Genomic DNA, 21,608 nt, shown 5'->3' on the forward strand with positions numbered 1-21,608 from the left:
AGGATATTTTCAGAGAAGGTGGAGGCAGACACTCAGGCAAGGAAGGACACCCGCAGGGCAAGGGGTGCTTGGGAGGGGTGGAGGCCTGTGCGCCAGGGGACCTGTGGGCTGCGTGCGTGGGCTGGGTGAGGAGAGGCGGTCCAAGGTCCAACTGTGACTCTAGGTCTGGATGCTTCTGGGAATATTTGCCATAGGTATTCTTTTTTTTGCTACGTGCAACCAGTGTGTGTGTAGACATGCGGATCCTGTGTGAGTGCACGTGTGCATCGCTGTGTGTGGGAGGATTGGCAAGTACCCAGTCGCTGGCGGGGCAACTGTCCCTGGCTCTGCGACGGTGGCTGCGTGTCCGCGGCGGTTTTGGGGGGCCAAGTGACGCCACGTCACATTTTGTGCACTAGGTTGGATTGCTGCCTCCCTGGGACCTCTGTTGTGTGGTTGTGCGCTCAGATTTCCCATGTTGTGTGTTTGTGTGTGCGCGCGCGCGCGCGCGCGAGCCTTGATCGGAACGCCCTTCCCGCTGCCCTACGACCCCCATTATGCTTCCCTCTTAGAACCGCCCCCAATGGCCTCCCTCCGACCCAAGGCTTCTGGCGGGCGGGAAGTCCTGAACCGCTGGGGTTCCAGACGGACGAGGAGGAAGGGAAGGGCAGGGCCAGGCGGTCGTCAGCCCCGCCTCCATCCTGAGGGGCCCCGGCCGGGGTTGGGGGGGACGCCAGCCCTTCCCACTTCCTGTCCAGCCGGTCGTCCCCTCCCCCAGCTTCCTCTCCCGCGGGCCTCCTAGGCCCCAGGCCGGCGCGGAGGAGGGGCCCTCTCTGCGTTTTAATGGGGCGCGGCAGACTTGATTCTGTCGGGCGTCGAGCTGGCGACTGCCCAATGTCCCCGGGGCCGCCAGGGGATGTGGACATCAAGGACACCCTCATCGTAATGCCCACCAGTGCCCATCACCGCTCTTCAGCCAGGCACACAGAGGGTGTGACTCACCCAGGTCACACAGTGTATTGGTGACAGCTGTGACTGCCGGGCACTACGGACGCCCCCATCCAGGCGCTCCCCATTTATCTCCTAATGTTCTGTGGCTCCCTAGGATTCTGTGCCCTGGTTGGGCCCCCCGCTATCTCTGAGCCGCCGCTCCTTAAGTCGGCGTGAGCCTTCATCCTCCGCGCAAACATTTATTGAGTGCCTGCTGTGTGCCGGGCTCTGTGGACCAGTCTGGACGTGTTGCTATTGCTTGTGAAGCAAAGGGAGGGCCGAACGTCAAAAGCTGGCGAGTCAGTAGGCTAATTTCAGGGAGTGCCACGTGCTGGGCAGAGGGAGGGGACCCCGGTGAAGAGGACCGGGCAACCGCTGGGGCGGAGGGAGGAAAGGAGGCTGGGAGGCGGAGGCACCCGCGGCCCGGCGAGTTGCAGAGGGGGAGGCACGGCTGGCGGGAGCGGAGAGCGCCGTTCTCATGGCAACCGGGGCGGATCTCCAAAACAGCCTCAGCGAGGGCGGAAAAGTCCGAGAAGAGCGACCTCTGGGCCCCACGCAGCGACCGGGAAGCTGAGTCGCGGGCACATCCACCCAGGCAGGGCTCACGCCTAGCAAGAACAGAACCCATAGAAACACCGCCCCCGATCCCCCTTGCAAAGGAGGGACGTGAGGGGGAAAAGGAAAAAAATTTCAATAAGGGGAGGGGTGGATCCGAAAGATCTGCAAGGAGAGTGCTCAGATTGCTGTCGCGGCAAGTGCAAAGGCCCTGAGGTGGGCACAAGATTAAAATGTTGAGGCAGAGCGAGGAGGGCAGTGTGGCTGCAGCAGGGGATAGAGGAACCGAGGGGCCGGAGCACTCCTGGCGGAGACCGGTCGGGATTTGTTCTAAAAGGAAAAGGGAGCCATCGGAAGGTGTGTTAGCCGCGAGGGACGGGATCTGCATCAAGATTTTAAGAAGCTTCATGGGGGCTGCCGGGTGGATCGGGATGGCATGGAGGAGGCAGGGAGGTTGGCCCAGGTAGGCAGGGGTCCTGGCCCAGGAATTGATTTAGGAGCCAAAGTGAGCGGGGAACGGTAAGCGAGGAGCGCTAAGGGTGAAAGTTGGACCCCAGACCTGCAACCTTTTTGCTGGCTCCCGGTCGCCCCCCTGTGGCCACGCGGGGACTGCAGCCCTGAGCTGGGTCTCTGCCTCTAAGAACCACCCATGCTCGCAAACCTCAGCCCTAAGCGGTCGGAGTCGGTGCCTGGAGGAACCCGAAGCCGGGTCTGCTTGTAGCGCAGGGGGACCGCCTGGAGGAGGAGCCAACCCTCCCCTCATTTACTCCTTCCAGCCCTTCCATTATTCAGAGGCACTCTTCATAGGCCCACCTCCCAGCCTTTGCACTGGCTGTTCCTGCTGCCTGGAGCGCTCTTTCTCCGGCTCCAGGCCTGGACTATTCTGGTTCCTCCTTCGGCCTTTGGCCGCAGCGTTCCTTCTCCCCCACCCTCCTTCTCTTCCTCCTCCTTTCCCTCCTCCCCCACTTCTCCTTCTCCATCTTTCACCTCTCCCTCCCTCTTCGCCTTCCCTGGCCACCTCCTCCAGATTACTGGTTCTGCACTAGCCTTGGTTGGACTTATCACTATTTTGATAAAATAATGCCTCAGGTTCTCTGTCAGAAGCCTCCCTCCTCCCCATGGATCTGCCTTCCCCGCAGAAACAGCGGGGGTGGGGGTGGGGGTGGGGTCCATGAGTATGTTGGGAAGTCTTTGGGAAGGCTGGTTTGGGTTTTCCTGATGAAGGTTCTTCCTCTCCACAGGAGGTGGGAGCTGCCCATTAATGGGGGAGGGGGGATTTGGGAAGCAGCCAGGATTCCGCCTGCAGACCCCAGCAGCCCTTCCCCAGCCGTGCGTGGGTGGCGGCCACAGCTGGGAGCAGGGTCTGAGCCATCAGACGTTTCCTCTCAGAAGCTGTAATTAGGGGTAATTTTCTAACTGCAACACAAAATTAAAACCCAAACAACGGCCGGGAGGGAAGAAACCACAGCAGCTGGTGAGCACCGGGGCAGGCTGGGGTGCGGTTGGAGGTTCCAGCCTAGACCTGGTCGGGGAGCCAGCTCCCTGGGAGGGGAGGGGCACGGGCACCAGGCGAAGGGTCTTTGAGACCCGCTGGACTCCTTGGAGAGCCGGCAACCCTTTGTAGTGTTGGTTTGCGAAATGGGGATTATACCCCAAGACCGATCACCTGAAGGCAGAACTTCTCAGATGGAGGATCTGGACCTACATTTGAACCCTGGCCGTGTGGCCTTGAGCGGGAGCCTACTGAACCTCAGCCCCCGGCTCTCAGATTCGTGAGGAACTCCAGGTGGGAGAAAGGACCCTGGAGGACGGGGCGGAGGAGCCTCAGTCGATCCCGCAGCTCCCTCCCCAACCCCCACCCCATCCTGTTCATACTCCACAAAGCTCAACCTGAGCCAGTACACTGCCCTACTTCCAAAACCATCTGTGGGTCCACAGCCCACAAATGAAGATCCCCGCTCCTCCGCCCTGCCTTTGAACTCCAGAATCAAACTAATCAGTAGGAATTGGTGCACCCAGCACTGATCATCCCTTAAAACCCTCCCAGCAACCTCATGAGAGAGGCAGCATTTTTTTCCTCTCCATGTTAGAGTTGGGAAACGAGGCTCAGAGAAACCCTGACGGAGATATGCCCACTGGTGGGGGCATCCCACCCACTAGAGTGCCCCCAGCCCCCAGTTTGGGCCTGGGATACTCCCTCTGGGAAATTGGAAGCATTGTGTGGAAACATCAAGAGCCCAGGAAGGAAGAATGGGGAGGGGGAAGCCTATAACAGCCACAGAGAAAGGTCTGCAAATAAAACTGGGGCTCTGATGGAGTTCCCTGGTGGCTCAGTGCATTAAGGATCCTGTGTTGTCACTGCCGTGGCTGGGGTTACAGAGCAGCATGGGCTCCATCCCTGGCCCTGGGACTTACACATGCCAAGGGTGCGGCCAAAGCAAAAAACAAAATGAAACAAAACGAAACAAAACAACTGAGGCTCTGAGCAGGGAAACAACTTGCCCCAGGACACAGAGTAGAAAGTGGAGATACAGGTCCCATGCTGGGGTGCTCTGGCAATACCTTTCCCTCACCACCTCTCTCCCTCAAGCTGGACTTCTCTTCTTGTGTTGGAGGAAAGGGTTTCCATAGCAACCTAAGGCCCTAAGATCCCAGGGGGGATACAGGGGGAGGGGTTTTTTCTTCCCTTGTGGGGGTTCCCCTGCCAAATAACAACACTGGGGAGTTGATGCTTACTAAGCACCAGGAACTAAGCACTTTTGTCCGTGATCCTGTCGCACGAACCCAGCTCATTCCACCTCAAAGCTTCTGCTGGCTCCCAGCCTGACACCCTTCCCCACCCCTTCCCCCTAGCTGGCCTCTCCTTGTCCTTGAGGCCTCAGAGAGGCCCTCCAACCATCTGGGTCACATTGCTCTCTTGGATTTTCCCAAAAATCTTGTTTTTGCATGTTAACTGCCCATGTACCCAGTAACCCATGAGTTCTTGGAGGGTAGGGAATTCCAATATTTTGTTCAGTGCTGTGTCCCTAGGGCTTAGAACAAGACTTGGCACACAATAGATGCTTAATAAATACCTGTTGCTGACAGAATTAGTTAAAAATTACCAATGTCCCCTCGGTGCGGGGGTCTGAGGCATCCAGTGCCCTCAGGGCTCTCAGCCTGAGAGCGACACACACCGTCAAGATCTGTGCACGCGTTTCTGGTGTGGCCCCGAGGTGGAGTCTGGGGGTCAAAAGTGGGAGGGACCAATTTTCTGCCTCTGCCCAGACCACCAGGACCTGCAATACAAAGCAAGGCCACACGAGGGCAGCAGAGATTCGCAAGTCCCACTCCTGAGGGTCCTTGCAGGACCCGCTTTAGCGCCCCAATTGAGACCCCAATTTTCAGGCTTGAAGTGTGTTCCTCCTCTCTTGACCTTGACCATATCCCCAAATAGCCTCCATGTTATTTACATAGTTATATACTGAATTATCTCATGGCAAAAAAAGAAGAAAAATACAGGAAAAATTACCCATTCTCCCCCTCAAACGTGGTCCCATTCTGAGCTCTTGCCTGCATGGCTTTTTTTCCTTTTTTGCCTATTTTTTTCTCAGAGGCCTTTTTGACTAACCCTCTTGAAAACTGCCAACCACCCTGTCTTGCTCTGCAAATCCCCCCAATTCTGTTTAACTTTTCCTCTTCAGCACTATTATTTCCTAAACTCATTTAAATTTGCTAATTTGTGGTTCATCGCATTTCCCCTCCTTGGCACATCAGCTCTCTAAGGGAAGGAGCTTTGCTGCATCCAGTTGGCTCTCTGTAAGATTTTTGGAACGAACGAACAAAATCTTACCAAAATTAAAAAATAAATGAAGTAAAACTCAGCAAATAAAGCTAAATAAACTTTTTAGCCCGCACCCCCAGGCAGTCACTTCCATAATGTCAAATCCATGCATCCAGGAGGGGTAGTGTGTGGTCGTATGCCTTCCAGGAATATGCAGACCAGTGTATCTTGTCTGAGCACATGTAGCGTAATGATCAGCCACAGGTATTTGGGACTGACCCTTGGTTGCTGTAGAGCCTTGGGCAAACTACTCAAAACACAGCTTGGCCTGGGAGTTTCTTTTGTGGCTTAGTGGAATCTGACTAGTATCCATGATGATGTGGGTTCAATCCCTGGCCTCGCTCAGTAGGTTGGGGATCCAGCATTGCTGTGAGCTGTTGAGTTGAGATATAGGTCACAGACATGGCTGGGATCCTGAGTTGCTGTGGCTGTGGCGTAGGCTGGCAGCTGTAGCTCTGTTTCCACCTCTAGCCTGGGAATTTCCATATGCCACAAGTGTGGCCCTAAAAAGCAAGCAAACAAACAAACAAAACCCCAGAGTGTGGCTCAGTTTCACCATCTGTAAAATGGGGGTTAAAAACAGTTCCGGAGTTCCCGTCGTGGCGCAGTGGTTAACGAATCCGACTAGGAACCATGAGGTTGCGGGTTCGGTCCCTGCCCTTGCTCAGTGGGTTAACGATCCGGCGTTCCCGTGAGCTGTGGTATAGGTTGCAGACGCGGCTCGGATCCAGCGTTGCTGTGGCTCTGGCGTAGGCCGGTGGCTACAGCTCCGATTCAACCCCTAGCCTGGGAACCTCCATATGCCGCGGGAGCGGCCCAAAAAATAGCAACAACAACAACAACAAAAGACAAAAAAAAAAAAACAAAAAAAACAAAAACAGTTCCTACCAGGAGTTCCCGTCGTGGTGCATTGGAAACAATTCCGACTAGGAACCATGAGGTTGCTGGTTCAATTCCATGTCTCGCTCAGTGGGTTAAGGATCCGGTGTTGCCTGAACTGTGGTGTAGGTCTCAGATGCAGCTTGGATCTGGCGCTGCTGTGGCTGTGGCTGTGGTGTAGGCCAGCGGCTACAGCTCCGATTCAATTCCTAGCCTGGGAACCTCCATATGCTGCAGGTGCAGCCCTAACACCTCCCCCTAAAATAATAACAGTTCCTACCTCAAGGAGCTATCCTGAAAATGACAAAGCTTAATGCTACTTAAAGAGCCAGTGCCTGGCTGCTGCTATTTATAATGACTTAAAATGCTTTAAAAATCTAACTTCTGGAGTTCTTGTGGTGGCTCAGTGGTAACAAACCCGACTAGGATCCATGAGGACTCGGTTAGATCCCTGGCCTTGCTCAGTGGGTTAAGGATCCCAAGTTGCTGTGGCTGTGGTATAGGCTGGCAGCTATAGCCCCGATTTGACCCCTGTCCTGGGAACTTCCATGTGCCTGGGGGTATGGCCCTAAAAAGACAAAAAAAGTTTAACTTCTGGAGCTCCCGTGGTGGCGCAGTGGTTAACGAATCCGACTAGGAACCATGAGGTTGCGGGTTCGATCCCTGCCCTTGCTCAGCGGGTTAAAGATCCGGCGTTGCCGTGAGCTGTGGTGTAGGTCGCAGACACGGCTCGGATCCCGCGTTGCTGTGGCTCTGGCGTAGGCCGGTGGCTACAGCTCCGATTAGACCCCTAGCCTGGGAACCTCCATATGCCGCGAGAGCGGCCCAAGAAATGGCAAAAAGACAAAAAAAAAAAAAAAAAAAAAAAAAAAAAAAAAAAAGTTTAACTTCTTATAGCATTCCTTTATATTCCTCCACCTATCTTAATTTGGGGTCCCCTAGAAGCTGAGGTATTCAATAGCATAATTATTTCGGAGGAAGCTATCTTCCAGGTGAGGAGAGAGGAGGCCTACAGGGGGTGCCAAGGAGCAGGCACCAAGGGGCTGGATTCCCAGGGGCCCTCAGGGAGGCAGCACCAAGCAGGTGCCTCAGAGTGTCTTACCCAAGGGAGGAGGGAGCTGAGACATTTCTAATCAACTCTCCTTCCGCCTGTGGTCAGGGCTGCTCCCAGGAGAGCCATGTGGGTCAGCAACGTGGCCTCCCATGACGAGAGCAGCTTCAGCAAAGAAATATCCGGCTTGCAGGTGGAGTATGATTGCTGACTGCAGCTGCCCTGGTGCAGTGCGACATTATGTTTGCCCACACCCTGCTTCCCAGAGGCATTCAGTGACTTCTAAAATTTTATTATAACCAATAATAAAAATAAATAAGTACGGAGTTTCCGTCATGGCACAGAGGAAATGAGTCCGACTAGGAACCATGAGGTTGCAGGTTCGATCCCTGGCCTCATTCAGTGGGTTAAGGATCCAGCATGAGCTGTGGTGTAGGTTGCAGACTCGGCTCGGAACCCGCGTGGCTGTGGCTGTGGTGCAGGCTAGCAGCAACAGCTCCAATTAGACCCCTAGCCTGGGAACCTCCATATGTCCCGGGTGCGGCTCTTAAAAAAAAAAAAAGACGAAAATAAATAAATACAACCACTATGGAAAAGAGTATGGAGGTTCCTTAGAAAATTAAATATAGACTGACAGGATGATCCAGCACTCCTGGGAATATGTGGGACAAAATGATAATTCAAAAAGATACATGCAGAGTTCCCTTTGTGGCTCAGTGGAAATGAACCCGACTAGTATCCATGAGGATGCTGGTTCCATCCCTGGCCTGGCTCAGTGGGTTAAGAATCCGGTGTTGCCACAAGCGTGCTGTAGGTCAAGGATGTATCTCGGATCAGCAGCCACAGCTCTGATTCCACCTCTAGCTTGGTAACTTCCAAATGCTGCATGTGCGGCCCTAAAAAAACAAAACAAAACAGCAAACCAAAAAGATGCATGTGGGAGTTCCTGTTGTGGCTCAGCAGTAAGGAACCCAACTGGTATCCATGAAGACTCTGGTTCAATCCCTGGCCTTGCTCAGTGGGTTAAGGATCCGGCCTTGTAGTGAGCTGTGGTGTAGTTTTCAGATGCCGCTCAGATCTGGCATTGCTGTGGATGTGGTGTAGCTGCAGCTCTGATTCAACCCTGCAGTGGGTGCAGCCCTTTGACCAAAAAAAAAAAAAAAAAAAAAAAAAAAAAAAGATGCATGCACTGGTATATTCACAGCAGTACTATTCACGAAAACCAAGACATGGAAACACACTAAATGTCCATCGACGGATGAATTGGATTAAGAAGATGTGATACATATATACACAGGAATACTACTCAGCCATAAAAAGAACACAATAATGCCATTTGTGGCAACATGGATACAACTAGAGATTCTCATACTAAATGAAGTAAGTCAGAAAGAGAAAGACAGATACCATATGATATTACTTATATGTGGAATCTAAAATATGGCACAAATGAACCTATTTACAAAACAGAAAGACTCACAGATGTAGAAAACAGCCTTGTGGTTGCCAAGGGTGAGGGGATGGAATGGACTGGGAGTTTGGGATTAATAGATGCAAACTATCACATTTAGAATGGATAAGCAATGAGGTCCTGCTGTATAGCACAGGGAACTATATCCAATCTTTTGAGATAGACCATGATAGACGACAATATGAGAAAAGAAATGTAGGAATTCCCTTCTCGTGGCTCAGCGGTTAATGAACCCAACCAGGATCTATGAGGCTGCAGGTTCGATCCCCGGCCTCTCTCAGTGGGTCAAGGATCTGGCATTGCCGTGAGCTGCGGTGTAGGCTTGCAGGTGTAGCTCTGATTCGACTCTCGGCCTGGGAACCTCCATGTGCCGCAGGTGCGCCCCTAAAGAGCAAAGAAAAAAGAAGAACGTATATGTATATATGTATGACTGGGTTACTTTGCTGTACAGCGGAAATTGGCATAACATAGTAAATCAATTACACATTAATTTTTAAAGTGTAAAAATAAATAAAGAGTACCCTGATGGCTCAGCAGGTTAAGGAGTTGTCACTATTGTGGTTCAGTTTCCATCCCTGGCCTGAAAGCTTCCGTATGCTGATGGCAAAGCCAAATAATAATAAATATATAAAAGTTACTATAACCAAAGAAGCCAAGTGACCTCAAATAAGGTCTTTCCATTTCATTAAAAATAAAGCTTAGCCTTCTAGGAGTTCCTGTCATGGCTCAGCGGTTAACAACACTGACTAGTATCCATGAGGACACGGGTTCGATCCCTGGCCCTGCTCAGTGGGTTAAAGATCCAAGGTGCTGTCAGCTGTGGTGTAGGTCGCATATGCAGCTCGGATCTTGTGTTGCTGTGGCTGTGACGCAGGCCAGCAGCTTTAGCTCCAATTTGACCCCTAGACTGGGAACTTCCATATGCCATGAGTGTGGCCCTAAAAAGACCAAAAAAAAAAAAAAAATTAAGCTTTACCTTCTGATTTTGATTTTTGTGTGTCATGGATCAGCCACTCCTCCCCTCCAGGCTTGGGACTCAGCTGGCCCATTGTTCACACATATCCCTAGAACTAGGCACATGCTCATTTTTATGTCTGTCTCCCACCCTTTCACAGCCACCTTGCACAGTGGTTTTTACTGTCCTCATTTTACAGAGGAAGCTGAGGCCCCTTGTACAGTTGAAGGCTCTAGCTCACACAGCAATGAAATGGCTCAGCAGACTTCAGTCACTGAATTAATAACCTGCAGGTCTGCAGTTGCCCACATCTGCTCACACTCCATGTTTGTCCCTAGGTGTGCTTGGCTACCTTAGCCCAGCCCTTGGGCATCACACCTGCCTCTGCTTCTGACCTGCTAGCTCCAGAGCCCCTCAAATGCCTCAGGATCTCCGGGCCCTGTCAATGGTTTCTACTTGTGGCTCAGGCTGTCACAAGAGAAGTTCCTGTTGTGGCTCAGCAGGTGAAGAACCTGGCTAGTATCCATGAGGATGCGACCCCAGGCCTTGCTTCAGTGGGTTAAGGGTCCAGCATGGCTGCAGGCTGAGACATACACAGATGTGGCTTAGATCTGGTGTGGCTCATTGGCTGACTTCAGAGTTTCCATCGAATGTGTCAACTCTGATTTCTATTCATATGACACAATAGCTTTAGGAATGAAAATGGCTGTGGCTGTGGCATAGGTTAGCTGCTGTAGCTCTGATTTGACCCTTGGCCTGGGAACTTCCACGTGCTGCATGTGCAGCCATTAAAAAAAAAAAAAAGAAAGAAAGAAAGAAATGGGGGACAGAGAAAGGCTTGGGCCCAGGAGCCCCACAGGGCCCTGCTCGATTTCAGTATCTCTAGGAGTTTCCGAAGGTCTCTAGGAGTCTCTGAGGCTCTCCAGAGATCTCTGTGCTGAGAGGTTGGCCCTCCCTGGGACTCAGATGGGCACGAGGGGGAGAGCCAAGATGTGCCGTCCAGAGCTTCCTGTTCCTCTCAGTCAGGGTGGGGGTCAGGGGAGCCCGGAGCTGCCCCTCTTCCCGTCGTGGTCTGGCCGTGGCCTGCATGGGCTTCAGCAAGAAGGCCCAGGCCGAGACTCGCACCCTCCCCACCCCCTCGCCAACCAGACCCTCCTCTAGAACCCACTCCTCCACTCTCTCAGGCCACAAACTTGCCCATCTCCTCCCCACCCCACCCCCAGCCTAAGAGCCCAGTGCTCTATTTCCTCATTTCCTTCACTTCATTTCCTCATTTCCTCCTATTTTAAGAGGCCTCAGCACTCAAATCCACCCACACCCAGGCCCCACAGCCAGCTGGCGCCCCTCTGTCCTCTCATTCTAAAAGCCAGGGTTCTTACTTGTGCTCATTGGCTGACTTCAGAGTTTCCATCCAATGTGTCAACTCTGATTTCTATTCATATGACACAATAGCTTTCGGAATGAAAAAAATCTAAAAAACATACATGGGAAGATTCTTCCCATCATCCCCCACTAAGAGTTAACCCTGGAGTATTTATCTTTCCTGTTTCATTTATGAGTTTCTACAAGAAGCTTTTTTTTCTTTTCTTTTTCTTTTTCCAGTTAACATATTCATTTGGAGACATCTGCTCTCATCCAGGCTCTCTTCTGCCCCAGGGCCTTTACGCAGGTTGTTCCACCCCCTGGCTGGCCTTCCTTTTATTAATATTCTTATATTATTATTATTTTATTATTATCATTATCATCATCATCATTGTCTTTGTTATCTCTATTATTTTATTTTTTGCTTTTTAGGGCCGCACCTGTGGCATACGGAAGTTCCCAGGCTGTGGGTCGAATCGGACCTGCAGCCACAGGCCTAGGCCACAGCCACAGCTACGTGGGATCTGAGCTGCATCTGCGGCCTACATCACAGCTCAGGGCAACGCTGGATCCCCAACCCACTGAGTAAGGCCAGGGATCGAACCTACATCCTCATAAATACTAGTCAGATTCGTTTCCCTGAGCCACAGTGGGAACTCCAACCCCCTTATCTTTTGCAATAAGGGCTCCCCTGATCATTCCATTAAAAAGTTGCCACCCTCCCTCCTTCCCAACTTTACTTATTTATTTATTTTTTGTCTTTTTAGGACCGCATCTGTGGCATATAGAAATTCCCAAGATAGGGGTAGAATCGGAGCTGCAGCTGCCAGCCTATACTACAGCCACAGCAACGCCAGATCCTTAACCGACTGAGCAGGGCCAGGGATTGAACCTGAGTCCTCATGGTTACTAGTCATGTTCACAACCAGCTGAGCCACAACAGGAACTCCCTCTCCCAACTTCATTTTCCCTGAAACCAACTGTTATGTATTTTCCTGATAGGCCATGGGTGCGGCCCTAAAAAGACAAAAGACAAAAGACAAAAGACCAAAAAAAAAAAAAAAATTACCATTTTAGCTATTTTAGGGTTTTGTTTTGTTTTGTTTTTTTGTTTTTTTCTTTTTAGGGCTGCATCTGTGGCATATGGAAGTTCCCAGTAGAGGCTGAATCGGACCTGTAGCTTCCAGCCTACGCCACAGCCACAGCAATGCCAGATCTGAGCGGCATCTGCAATCTACACCACAGCTCACTGCAATGCTGGATCCCCAACCCACTGAGCAAGGCCAGGGATCAAACCCACACCCTCATGGATACTAGTCAGGTTCATTACCAGTGAGCCACAGCAGGAACTCCTACAGTTTTAGCCATTTTAAAGTGCACAATTCAGTGATTATTATTTTTTTTTTTTTAAAGGCTGAACTTGCAGCATATGGAAAGTCCCAGGTTAAGGGTCGAATTTGAGCTACAGCTGCCGGCCTACGCCACAGCCACAGCAACACGGGATCTGAGCTGAGTCTGTGACCTACACCACAGCTCACTGAGCAACGCTGGATCCCCGACTCACTTCACTGATGGAGGCCAGGGATTGAACCTGCCTCCTCATGGATACTAGTAGGATTAGTTTCCACTGCACCGCAATGGGAACTCCAATGATTTTCAGTGTTGCACAACCATCACCTCTGTGTAGTTCCAGAACATTTCCCTCACCCAAAAGGAGATCCTGTCCCCATCAGCAGTCCCTCCCCCTCTCCATCTCCTCAGCCCCTGGCAACCATGAATTTATTATCTGTCTCTGGGTATTTACCTGTTCTGATCATTTCATATCAATAGAATTACCCACTATGTAGTCTTCTGTTGTTTCGTTTTTGTTTTTCTCTTTTTATGGCCATATCTGTGATATGCGGAAGTTCCCAGGCTAGGGGTTGAATCAGAGCTGCAGTGGAGGCCACAGCCACAGTCACAGTAACACCAGATCCAAGCCCCATCTGCGACCTATGCTGCAGCTTTCGGCAAGCCAGATCCTTCACCCAGAATTGAACATGCATCCTCACCTGCCACATATGGAAGTTCCCAGGCTAGGGGCTGAATTGGAGCTACAGCTGTTGGCCACAGCCACAGCAACATGGGATCCGAGCCATGTCTATGACTTATGCCACAGCTCATGGCAACACCAGATCCTTAACCCACTGAGTGAGGCCAGGGATCGAACCTGCGTCCTCATGGATCCTAGTGGGGATCGTTAACTGCTGAGCCACGAGGGGAACTCCCTCACTCAGCTTAATGTTTTTGAGGTTCATCCACAATGTAGCATGTTTCAGAGCCTCAATCCTTTTTATGGCTAATATTCACTGTATGGATGGACCATATTTAGTTTTTCCATTCATCAGTCCCTGCCCCTGTCATTTTGTAAACATGCCGATATTCGAGAGAGTCCCAGGAGTGGGATGCTAGATCAGTCAACAGGCATGTGCATCAATAATTTCCATCACAGGATGCCTTCTATTAGGCTGCACACAGATGCTCCTCCAGCAATGTGTGGGGTTGCCTGTTTCCCCACAGCATGGCCAGCACAGGGTGTCATCACACTTTTGAATTTTTGCCAATCTGATAGGTGGAATCAAACAGTATCTCAGAGTTTTTGTGCTTTGCCATTTTCTTTTTCTTTCTTTTTTTTTTTTTTTTTTGTCTTTTTGCTATTTCTTGGGCCGCTCCCACGGCATATGGAGGTTCCCAGGCTAGGGGTCCAATCGGAGCTGTAGTCTCTGGCCTACACCAGAGCCACAGCAACGCGAGATCCGAGCTGCGTCTGCAACCTACACCACAGCTCACGGCAACACCGGATCCTTAACCCACTGAGCAAGCGCAGGGACCGAACCCGCAACCTCATGGTTCCTAGTCGGATTCGTTAACCACTGCGCCACGACGGGAACTCCTGCCATTTTCTTACTGGGGGTGAGATAAGTTTCTTTGGGTTGTTGAAGGACAATTTGCAGCCCTTTCCCAAAGTCTCGGTTCAAAAACCTTTGACCATTCCTCTGAGCTTTGAGATGGAAAGGGGCAGAGACTGAAGAGAGGGGAAAGCGTAGGAGAGTAGACTCCAGCCTCTCAGAGTCCAAGAGAAGGCTTATACCCTTTGCCCCATTTTGCAGATGTGGAAACTGAGGTACAGAGCAGTTAAGTTCAACAAGCCAGGGGCTAAAAAGGATTTGAAGCCGCTCTGCCTGAAGCCAGGACCCGGTGAGGTGGAGACCCTCTCTCAGCCCACCCCAATCCATTACCTCCTCACTCTCTCTTTTGCCGCTATCCCTTAGGTCCTACTCAGGCCCCCTCTCTGGCCTCCTTGCAAGGTTCTGCACCTCCAGACCCCAGGCTCACTCCAGTAGAATCTTTTGACTCAGTGCTCACAAGCTGCTCTGGCCCTGGGAATACAGCCCCATTCCTGAGCATGGCTTTGGTGGCTTGTGCTGCCTGTCCCCCTGCTCATGTCACCAGTTCCTCCATTTAGCCGCTCCACTCCTAACTATACTGTCACAGCCGGCCATGCTTTCTCTTCTCTCTGGAATCTTCAATGCATTCGTTTCTGCTGCCACTGCTATTTATATTCCAAGCTCCAGACTCAATGTCCCCTCACACAGGGTGCCCTCCTCATATCTCCCTGCAGCCTGGAAGCATGAATATATGTTAGGAGAGCTCTGACTTGCGGGGGATGCTAGGAGCTTGGGGAGTCAAAGGCAGGTTTTAGGAATCCTTGGCAAACTCCCATTCATGTGCTGAAGCCCCAGTTCTTCTTCTTCTTCTTCTTCTTTTTTTTTTTTTTTTTTTTTTTGTCTTTTTTTGTCTTTTCTAGGGCCGCACCCGGGCATACGGAGGTTTCCAGGCTAGGGGTCTAATTGGAGCTGCAGCTGCTGGCCTATACCATAGCCACAGCAATGCAGGATCCGAGCTGCGTCTGCAACCTACACCACAGCTCATGGCAACGCCAGATCCCCAACCCACTGGGCAAGGCCAGGGATCGAACCTGCAACCTCATGGTTCCTAGTCAGATTCGTTAACCACTGAGCAACGACGGGAACTCCTGAAGCCCCAATTCTAATGCCTCCTCTAGGAAGTCTTCCAGCACCCTGTCCCTCCTTCTGGCCCTGACCTGACTCCACCAGCCTGGGGGTGTCTTTGTCCAGTTCTGTCTTCTCCCAAGACTGGATATTCCTGGAACAAATGGCCAGGGCTGAAGCCTCTTAGGGACTTAGCATGGATGATGTTTGTGGGGTTTTTGGTTGTCTTTTTTTTTTTTTAATGGCAGGAATAGAGCATCTGAGCCGCTTCTGTGCCCTACACCACAGCTACGGCAATGCCTGGATCCTTAACCCACTGAGCAAGGCCAGAGACGGAACATGGGTCCTCATGGATGCTAGTAAATTTGTTACTGCTGAGCCATGACAGGAACTCCTGAGTGATGTTTGTTGAATGAATATATGAATGCAACTCATTGTGAAGTAAGTTGATGGGGTAGAAGTTAGTTGGGGCGTTAATGGGGGCCATGTAGTCACTGAGGGCCAGCAAGAGGGAAGTAGGCTGCCCCTCCCCCTCTCGTGAGAATTCTGGTCCTAGAGGCCTGGGGAGGGGGAACGGGGAGGAGGCCTATGGGGCTCGGTGTCTTCTTCATTTTTCTTCTCTGCACTCCACCCGGGCACCAGTTCCTCTTCCCCCTGAGTTGCTGGTTGCAGAGCTTGAGGAACGCCAGAGACCCTAGCGGATCCAGATCCCCGAAGGGTCCGTCGCTCTGGCCCCTGTGTCCAGGTGAGCCACGACGCAGCCCCTCCGCGCCAGAGACTTCCAGCCCGGTCGAGGCAAAGCCGTGCCAGTGGAACTAGAAAGGTAGGACGGAGGCACTAGAACTTGGAACTGCTCAGGAGCGGCAAGCCAAAGCCGGGGGGCCCTTTCAGGCCCCGCTCATGACTCCCTCCCAGCCGCCTGTCGTTCAGGAAGAAAGGCAGAGGGGCGGGGCCGTTTCCAGGGCAACCAATCTTTTTTTTTTTTTTTTTCCCCTGCTTTGCAGGGCTGCACCTGCGCCAGCAACCACTCTTTTTGCATATAGTCCTGTCTGGCCAACAAGGGCTCCCGGAGTGTTGGGGGGCGGGGAGGAAATTGGGCAACTTAGCCCAAAGTGGCTTATCTCAGAGAAGGGGAAGGGGCTGACTGGGCCAGGTCTCCTCCTTGCCTTCTGAGCCCTTGAGGCACCCAGGTTATGTACCCGTTCCCCGGAAGGGGAGACTGAGGCTGGGGGCCAGAGCCAACCAAAGGGGCGTCCAGCGAAGGGCTATGTTTTAACACTTCAGAAGTGGCCTGAGCTGTATATATATATATATATATATATACACACACATAACAGGTGGCGACCACAGGCTGAGGTTAGGCTTTGGATTCTGGTCTCTCTGCCTAGGTTGCTTAAATGGGGGGCTCCCTGGTGTGGGTGCTGTTGTTGCCGCCGCCGCCGTTGCTGCTGCTGCTGCTGCACAATCCAGGCACCCAGGGAACGTCGTGCGTGTCCTCCGGGAACGTGGACTGGACCAGAGAGTTCACGGACACATGCCTGAACTTCAGTGGCCAAAACTTGAGCTGGCTGCCTCAGAACCAGTCTCTGCAGGCCAGAAGTGTGACCATCCTTGACTTGTCTGGAAACCGCCTTCGCAAGCTCCCATCAGTCTTCTTCAGCCACCTGGGAGAGCTGAAGTTCCTGGACGTGACAAACAACCCACTGGAACACGTGGATGGGGCACTGGCCAGACGTTGTCAGCTCACCCTGAAGGCTGATTGCAACTGTGTCCTATTTTCCTGGCACAAGATTCGGCAGGACAACTGTTCTGGCCAGCCGCCTCTGCAGTGCCTAGATAAGACCACTGGTGCCTGGCACAACTTCTCTGCCTTGGAGGAAGGCTGTCCCCCTGGCCTCTCTGCAGGAGCCGTAGGAGCACTGGCAGTTGGTGGAAGCCTGTTTCTCTTGCTTGCCATTGCTGGCCCAGTGTTGGCTTGGAGATTCTGTAGACGTCGGATGGACAGCGGCCGGGGCCTGAGCAAAACGTGGGCTGCTCAGGATGGTTCCAGGTCTGGCTCAGGTCGGCAGCCGAGGTACAGTAGTCGGGCCCTCAACCTTAAGCCCCCAGCAGCTACCCTGACCAGATCTTCCACGTCGGACTATGAGAACATGATCGTGGGCCAGCCAGCTGCCGGGCACCAGTGGGCTGAACACAGGTGAGTAATCCACCCACATCTGCCTGCAAGACTCTGGAGCCAGATGGCCAGGGTTCAATTCCCAGCTCTGCCTCTTACAGGCTATGTGATCTTGGGCAAGTAGTTTGACCTTTCTGGGCCTCGGTTTCTTTATCTGCAAAATGAGGATAATAACAGCCCTCCACCTCATGGAGTTGGGATAAGAATTAAGTGAGTTCCTCTATATGTAAGAAGCCTCCCCCTTCATGACCTGCAAACCCACTTTTCTGACTGCCAAGGACGGCAAGTGTTCAAGGCAGAGTATGGGCTCTGTGGTAGCCGTTAGCAGCCTGGGCTCCAATCTCCCATGACCCAGGGTTGTCTCTGAACCTCAGTTTCTGTCTCCGTAAAATGGGACAGCATCTCCATCTCTCTTTGACATAAAGGAGATGCTAAGAAAGCCACCTGCCTCTCTCTACCGCCACAAAGCTCTGCCTCCAGAATTGGCTGGGCTTAGGTAGATAGGTTCAACTTTCCCCAGGTTGGATGGAGTGGAGGGGATTTCACTCCCCTAGGGGCAGGGATAAATAGGAACAAAGGCCCGGAGGTAGGAGGGAACAGAGAATCTGCCCTTGATGAGTTTTGAGAAGGCAAGACATCAGGGCTGAGGTTGGAGGGGGCTGGGAGGATTCAAGCAGGAAGGGAAAGAGGGTCATGGCTGGGTTTGGGCAGCAGAATCCACAAGCCAGGGAGGCCCATGGGAAGCTATTGGTGAGAAATGAGAGAATATGTAAAACAGATGCAAATATGGCTCAAAAGCAGAAGTGGTCTATGGCAGGGAGTTGAAGGCACCAGACTCCCTAAGGCAGCTTGTCTTCTGATGCTTGCCTCTGCCTCACTGTTACCATGTCCTTAGGGCCAGCCAGTCTCCTCTAAAAACATTGTTTAAAATTGGATGTGTCAATCCTACCTGACATTTTACAGTTGCAGAAACAGGTCCTGAGAGGCAGGGGAATGACTTGTCCAAGGTCAGAAGCAGAGGCAAGAAACAAACCCTGATTCGCATCCCCATACAATCATGTATGTGTTTGGAGTAATTTATACTAAAGTATAAATGACTGATAGACACCACTTATCCAAAGTGGCCTTTGCTACAAGAGGAGCCAGGGTGGGATTCTTCTCTGGGGGTCTTGCCCACCATAACAAGATATTCCTAAGAAGCTACCTCCTCTGTGACCAATTCCATGGATCTAGAGACTGAGGCTCAGAGATATATTTTTGTGTAGAGGCCACAAAGTCAGTTGCTTCAGGAGATCTGGCAAAAACATTTCCCATCTGAAGGGGCATTGGTTTGGCTCCAGCTATTTATGTTCATATGGCTGGTGTGGCTAGAGCTTCCAATTTTTCAAAAGAAACCAAAGTCCAGATTCGTTTCTTTCCATGTTTTTTTTTTTTTTTTAACAGCTGCACCTCTGGCATATGGAAGTTCCCAGGCTAGGGGTCGATTCGGAGCCGCAGCTGCCAGCCTACACCAAAGCCACAGCAACACCAGATCAGAGCTGCATCTGCAACCTACACCACAGCCCATGGCAACACCAGATCCTTAACCCACTGAGCAAGGCCAGGGATCAAACTGGCATCCTCATGGACACTATGTCAGGTTCTTAACCTGCTGAGCCACAACAGGAACTCCCAAAATCTATTTCTGAATGTTAAAAATGAGCAACCATCTCAACTTTAAGGAAGGAAAAAACCCTACAATGACTCAGGGTTGTTGGACCAGTGTTACAATGCTGAATCCACAGAATCTTCCCTGAATCACTGCCCCCTACTTGCTTTCCACAGTGAAAGCTGGGCCAGGCTGGAAGAACACTGCCCAGAGCCTCAGTTTTCTCATAGATAAATAATAGGAGTTGACTCAGTCTCCCTGAACTAACTCTGCCTCTCAAAACTGACATGCCAGGAGTTCCTGTCGTGGCCCAGAGGTTAACGAATCTGACTAGCACCCAAGAGGGGGCAGGCTCAATCCCTGGCCTCGCTCAGTGAGTTAAGGAGCCGGCACCGCCATGAGCTGTGGTGTAGGTCACAGACGTGGCTCAGATCTGGCCTTGCTGTGGCTGTGGTGTAGGCCAGTGGCTACAGCTCCCATTTGACTCCTAGCCTGGGAACCTCCATATGCCACAGGTGTGGCCCTAAAAAGGAAAAACAAAAAACAACAACAAAAAAAACCCACACACAAAAACTGACATGCCAGCTCCCTGAGTCCTACCTTCCCTCCCACCCTTCTGTCCCCACAGGGATCACCCTTCAGAGGACGGTGACTTCTACATGACCTATGAGAGCCTCCCACAAGACTCCCAGCCTGTCTACTGTAACCTGCATTCCCTGGCCCAGGCCCCCATGTACGAAGACGAGTACGTGATCCCTGGGCGCTGAGCCTTCAGCACCTCAGACTCCAGCCTGCCCCCTTCTAGGTGACTTGGGGGCACTCTAGCTCTTCCCTGGCTTCAGTATTCCCATCTGAGGAATGGGGCCAGGGAAGAACCATCCTTTGAAGCTCTAGGGATGTTCTGCATCCCCCTCCCTAGCCCGTTCCGCTCCTCAGGCCCCTTGGCTGCTAGAAGGGGAGGAGGAGAGACCCCCAACATGGGGACAGAAGGGTCAGTGTATGAACTCTGTTCTCACCCTCCTGTGGGTGTGCAAGCGGTACCCCCCAAAATGCTATGGGATAGACGAGGCTGCTGGCAAGTGGGTTCCCCATGGTGGCAATTTCTTGAGCTCCCAGGATAAGAGCTCTGAGGCTCTCAAATTCCTCCCAACTCCCAGTCTCTCCCAGTCCCCTGACTCAGGTGCCTGGTATCCAGACTTGGCCCCGAGGGCAGTCCACACCAGTCTCAGAAGGATCTTTATAACTCATGATTGGGACTCCTCCTCTTCCCTGCTCACACACCCTCCATGGCTCCCAAGTGCCTGGTGGTTGAGACCTGTATGATCCAGGCCTACCCTTCTCAGTGCCCTCTCCCATCCCTCTGCCTTTCTGGTCTGGCCCTCCTTCCCAGCAATACCGCCTCCCTCTGGAAGCTTTCATTTTCTTACGCCATTTACCTATGTCCCTCTTTTGGCCCAGAATGCCATCCTCTTCCATGTTTTCTCACTCTTATTAAACACCTGAGTACACATGCAGAACTCTGGCCTGGGCATTGAGAAGCACAGGTCCAGTTCTTGGCTCTGCCATTAACTCTCTGGGCCTCAGTTTCCTCATCTGTAAAACAGTGTGATTAGAATTGGTCTCTAAGAGAAATGCACATCAAAACCACAATGAGGTACCATCTCAAACGGGTCAGAAGGGCCATCATTAATAAGCCCACCAATAACAAATGCTGGAGAGGGTGTGGAGAAAAGGGAACCCCCTGCACTGTTGGTGGGAATGTAAATTGGTGCAACCACTATGGAAAACTGTATGGAGATTCCTCAGAAAACTAAATATAGAACGACCATAAGATCTAGCAATCCCGCTCCTGGGCATATAGCTGGACAAAATTATAATTCAAAAAGATACATGCAGGAGTTCCTGGTATCCTTGAGGATGCGGGTTCGATCCTTGGCCTTGCTCGGTGGGTTAAGGATCTGGAGTAGCTGTGAGCTGCGGTGGAGGTGGCAGATGCGGCTTGAATCCTGCGTGGTGTGGCTGTGGCGTAGGCCGGCAGCTACAGCCCTGGGAACTTCCTTATGCCAAAGGTGTGACCCTAAAGTGATACACACAAAAGAGAATACAATAATGCCATTTGCAGCAACATAGATGAACTAGAGATTCTCATAAGGTGATTCAAGTCAGAAAGAGAAACATAAATACCATATAATATCACTTACATGTTGAATCTAAATTATGGCACAAGTGAACCTATCTACAGAACAGAAACACACTCACAGACATAGTGAGCAGACTTGTGGTTGCCAAGGGGGAGGGGTGGACCGGGAGTTTGGGGTTAATAGATGCAAACTATTACATTTTGAAGGGATAAGCAATGAGGTCCTGCTGTATAGCATAGGGAACTTTATCTAAAATCACTTGTGATAGAACATGATGGAAGATGATGTGAGAAGAAGAGTGTATACATATATAACTGGGTCACTTTGCTATATAGCAGAAATTGACAGAACATTGTAAATCAACTATAATAAAAAATTTAAAGAATTGTTCTCTAAGCCTGTTTAATTATTTAAAATTTTTATTTCTTTGGCCACGCCCATGGCATGCAGAAGTTCTGGGGCCACAGCTGTGACTTAAGCCTCAAAATTAAAAATTAAAGGGAGAGACACAAAGAGCATGCCTGAC

The 21,608-nt window shown here is 51.4% G+C and overlaps 1 protein-coding gene across 1 annotated transcript; it reads left to right on the plus strand.

The window, feature by feature from the left end:
• LRRC25 (leucine rich repeat containing 25) lies at nucleotides 15,727-20,455 on the plus strand. The gene is made up of 3 exons (XM_021083527.1): nucleotides 15,727-15,940; nucleotides 16,506-17,314; nucleotides 19,570-20,455. The coding sequence occupies exons 2-3, from the start codon at nucleotides 16,515-16,517 to the stop codon at nucleotides 19,706-19,708; spliced, it is 939 nt and encodes a 312-aa protein (XP_020939186.1). The 5' UTR covers nucleotides 15,727-15,940; nucleotides 16,506-16,514; the 3' UTR covers nucleotides 19,709-20,455.

The sequence above is a fragment of the Sus scrofa genome, chromosome 2, assembly GCF_000003025.6.
Source record: "Sus scrofa isolate TJ Tabasco breed Duroc chromosome 2, Sscrofa11.1, whole genome shotgun sequence".
NCBI classification, from domain to species: domain Eukaryota; kingdom Metazoa; phylum Chordata; class Mammalia; order Artiodactyla; family Suidae; genus Sus; species Sus scrofa.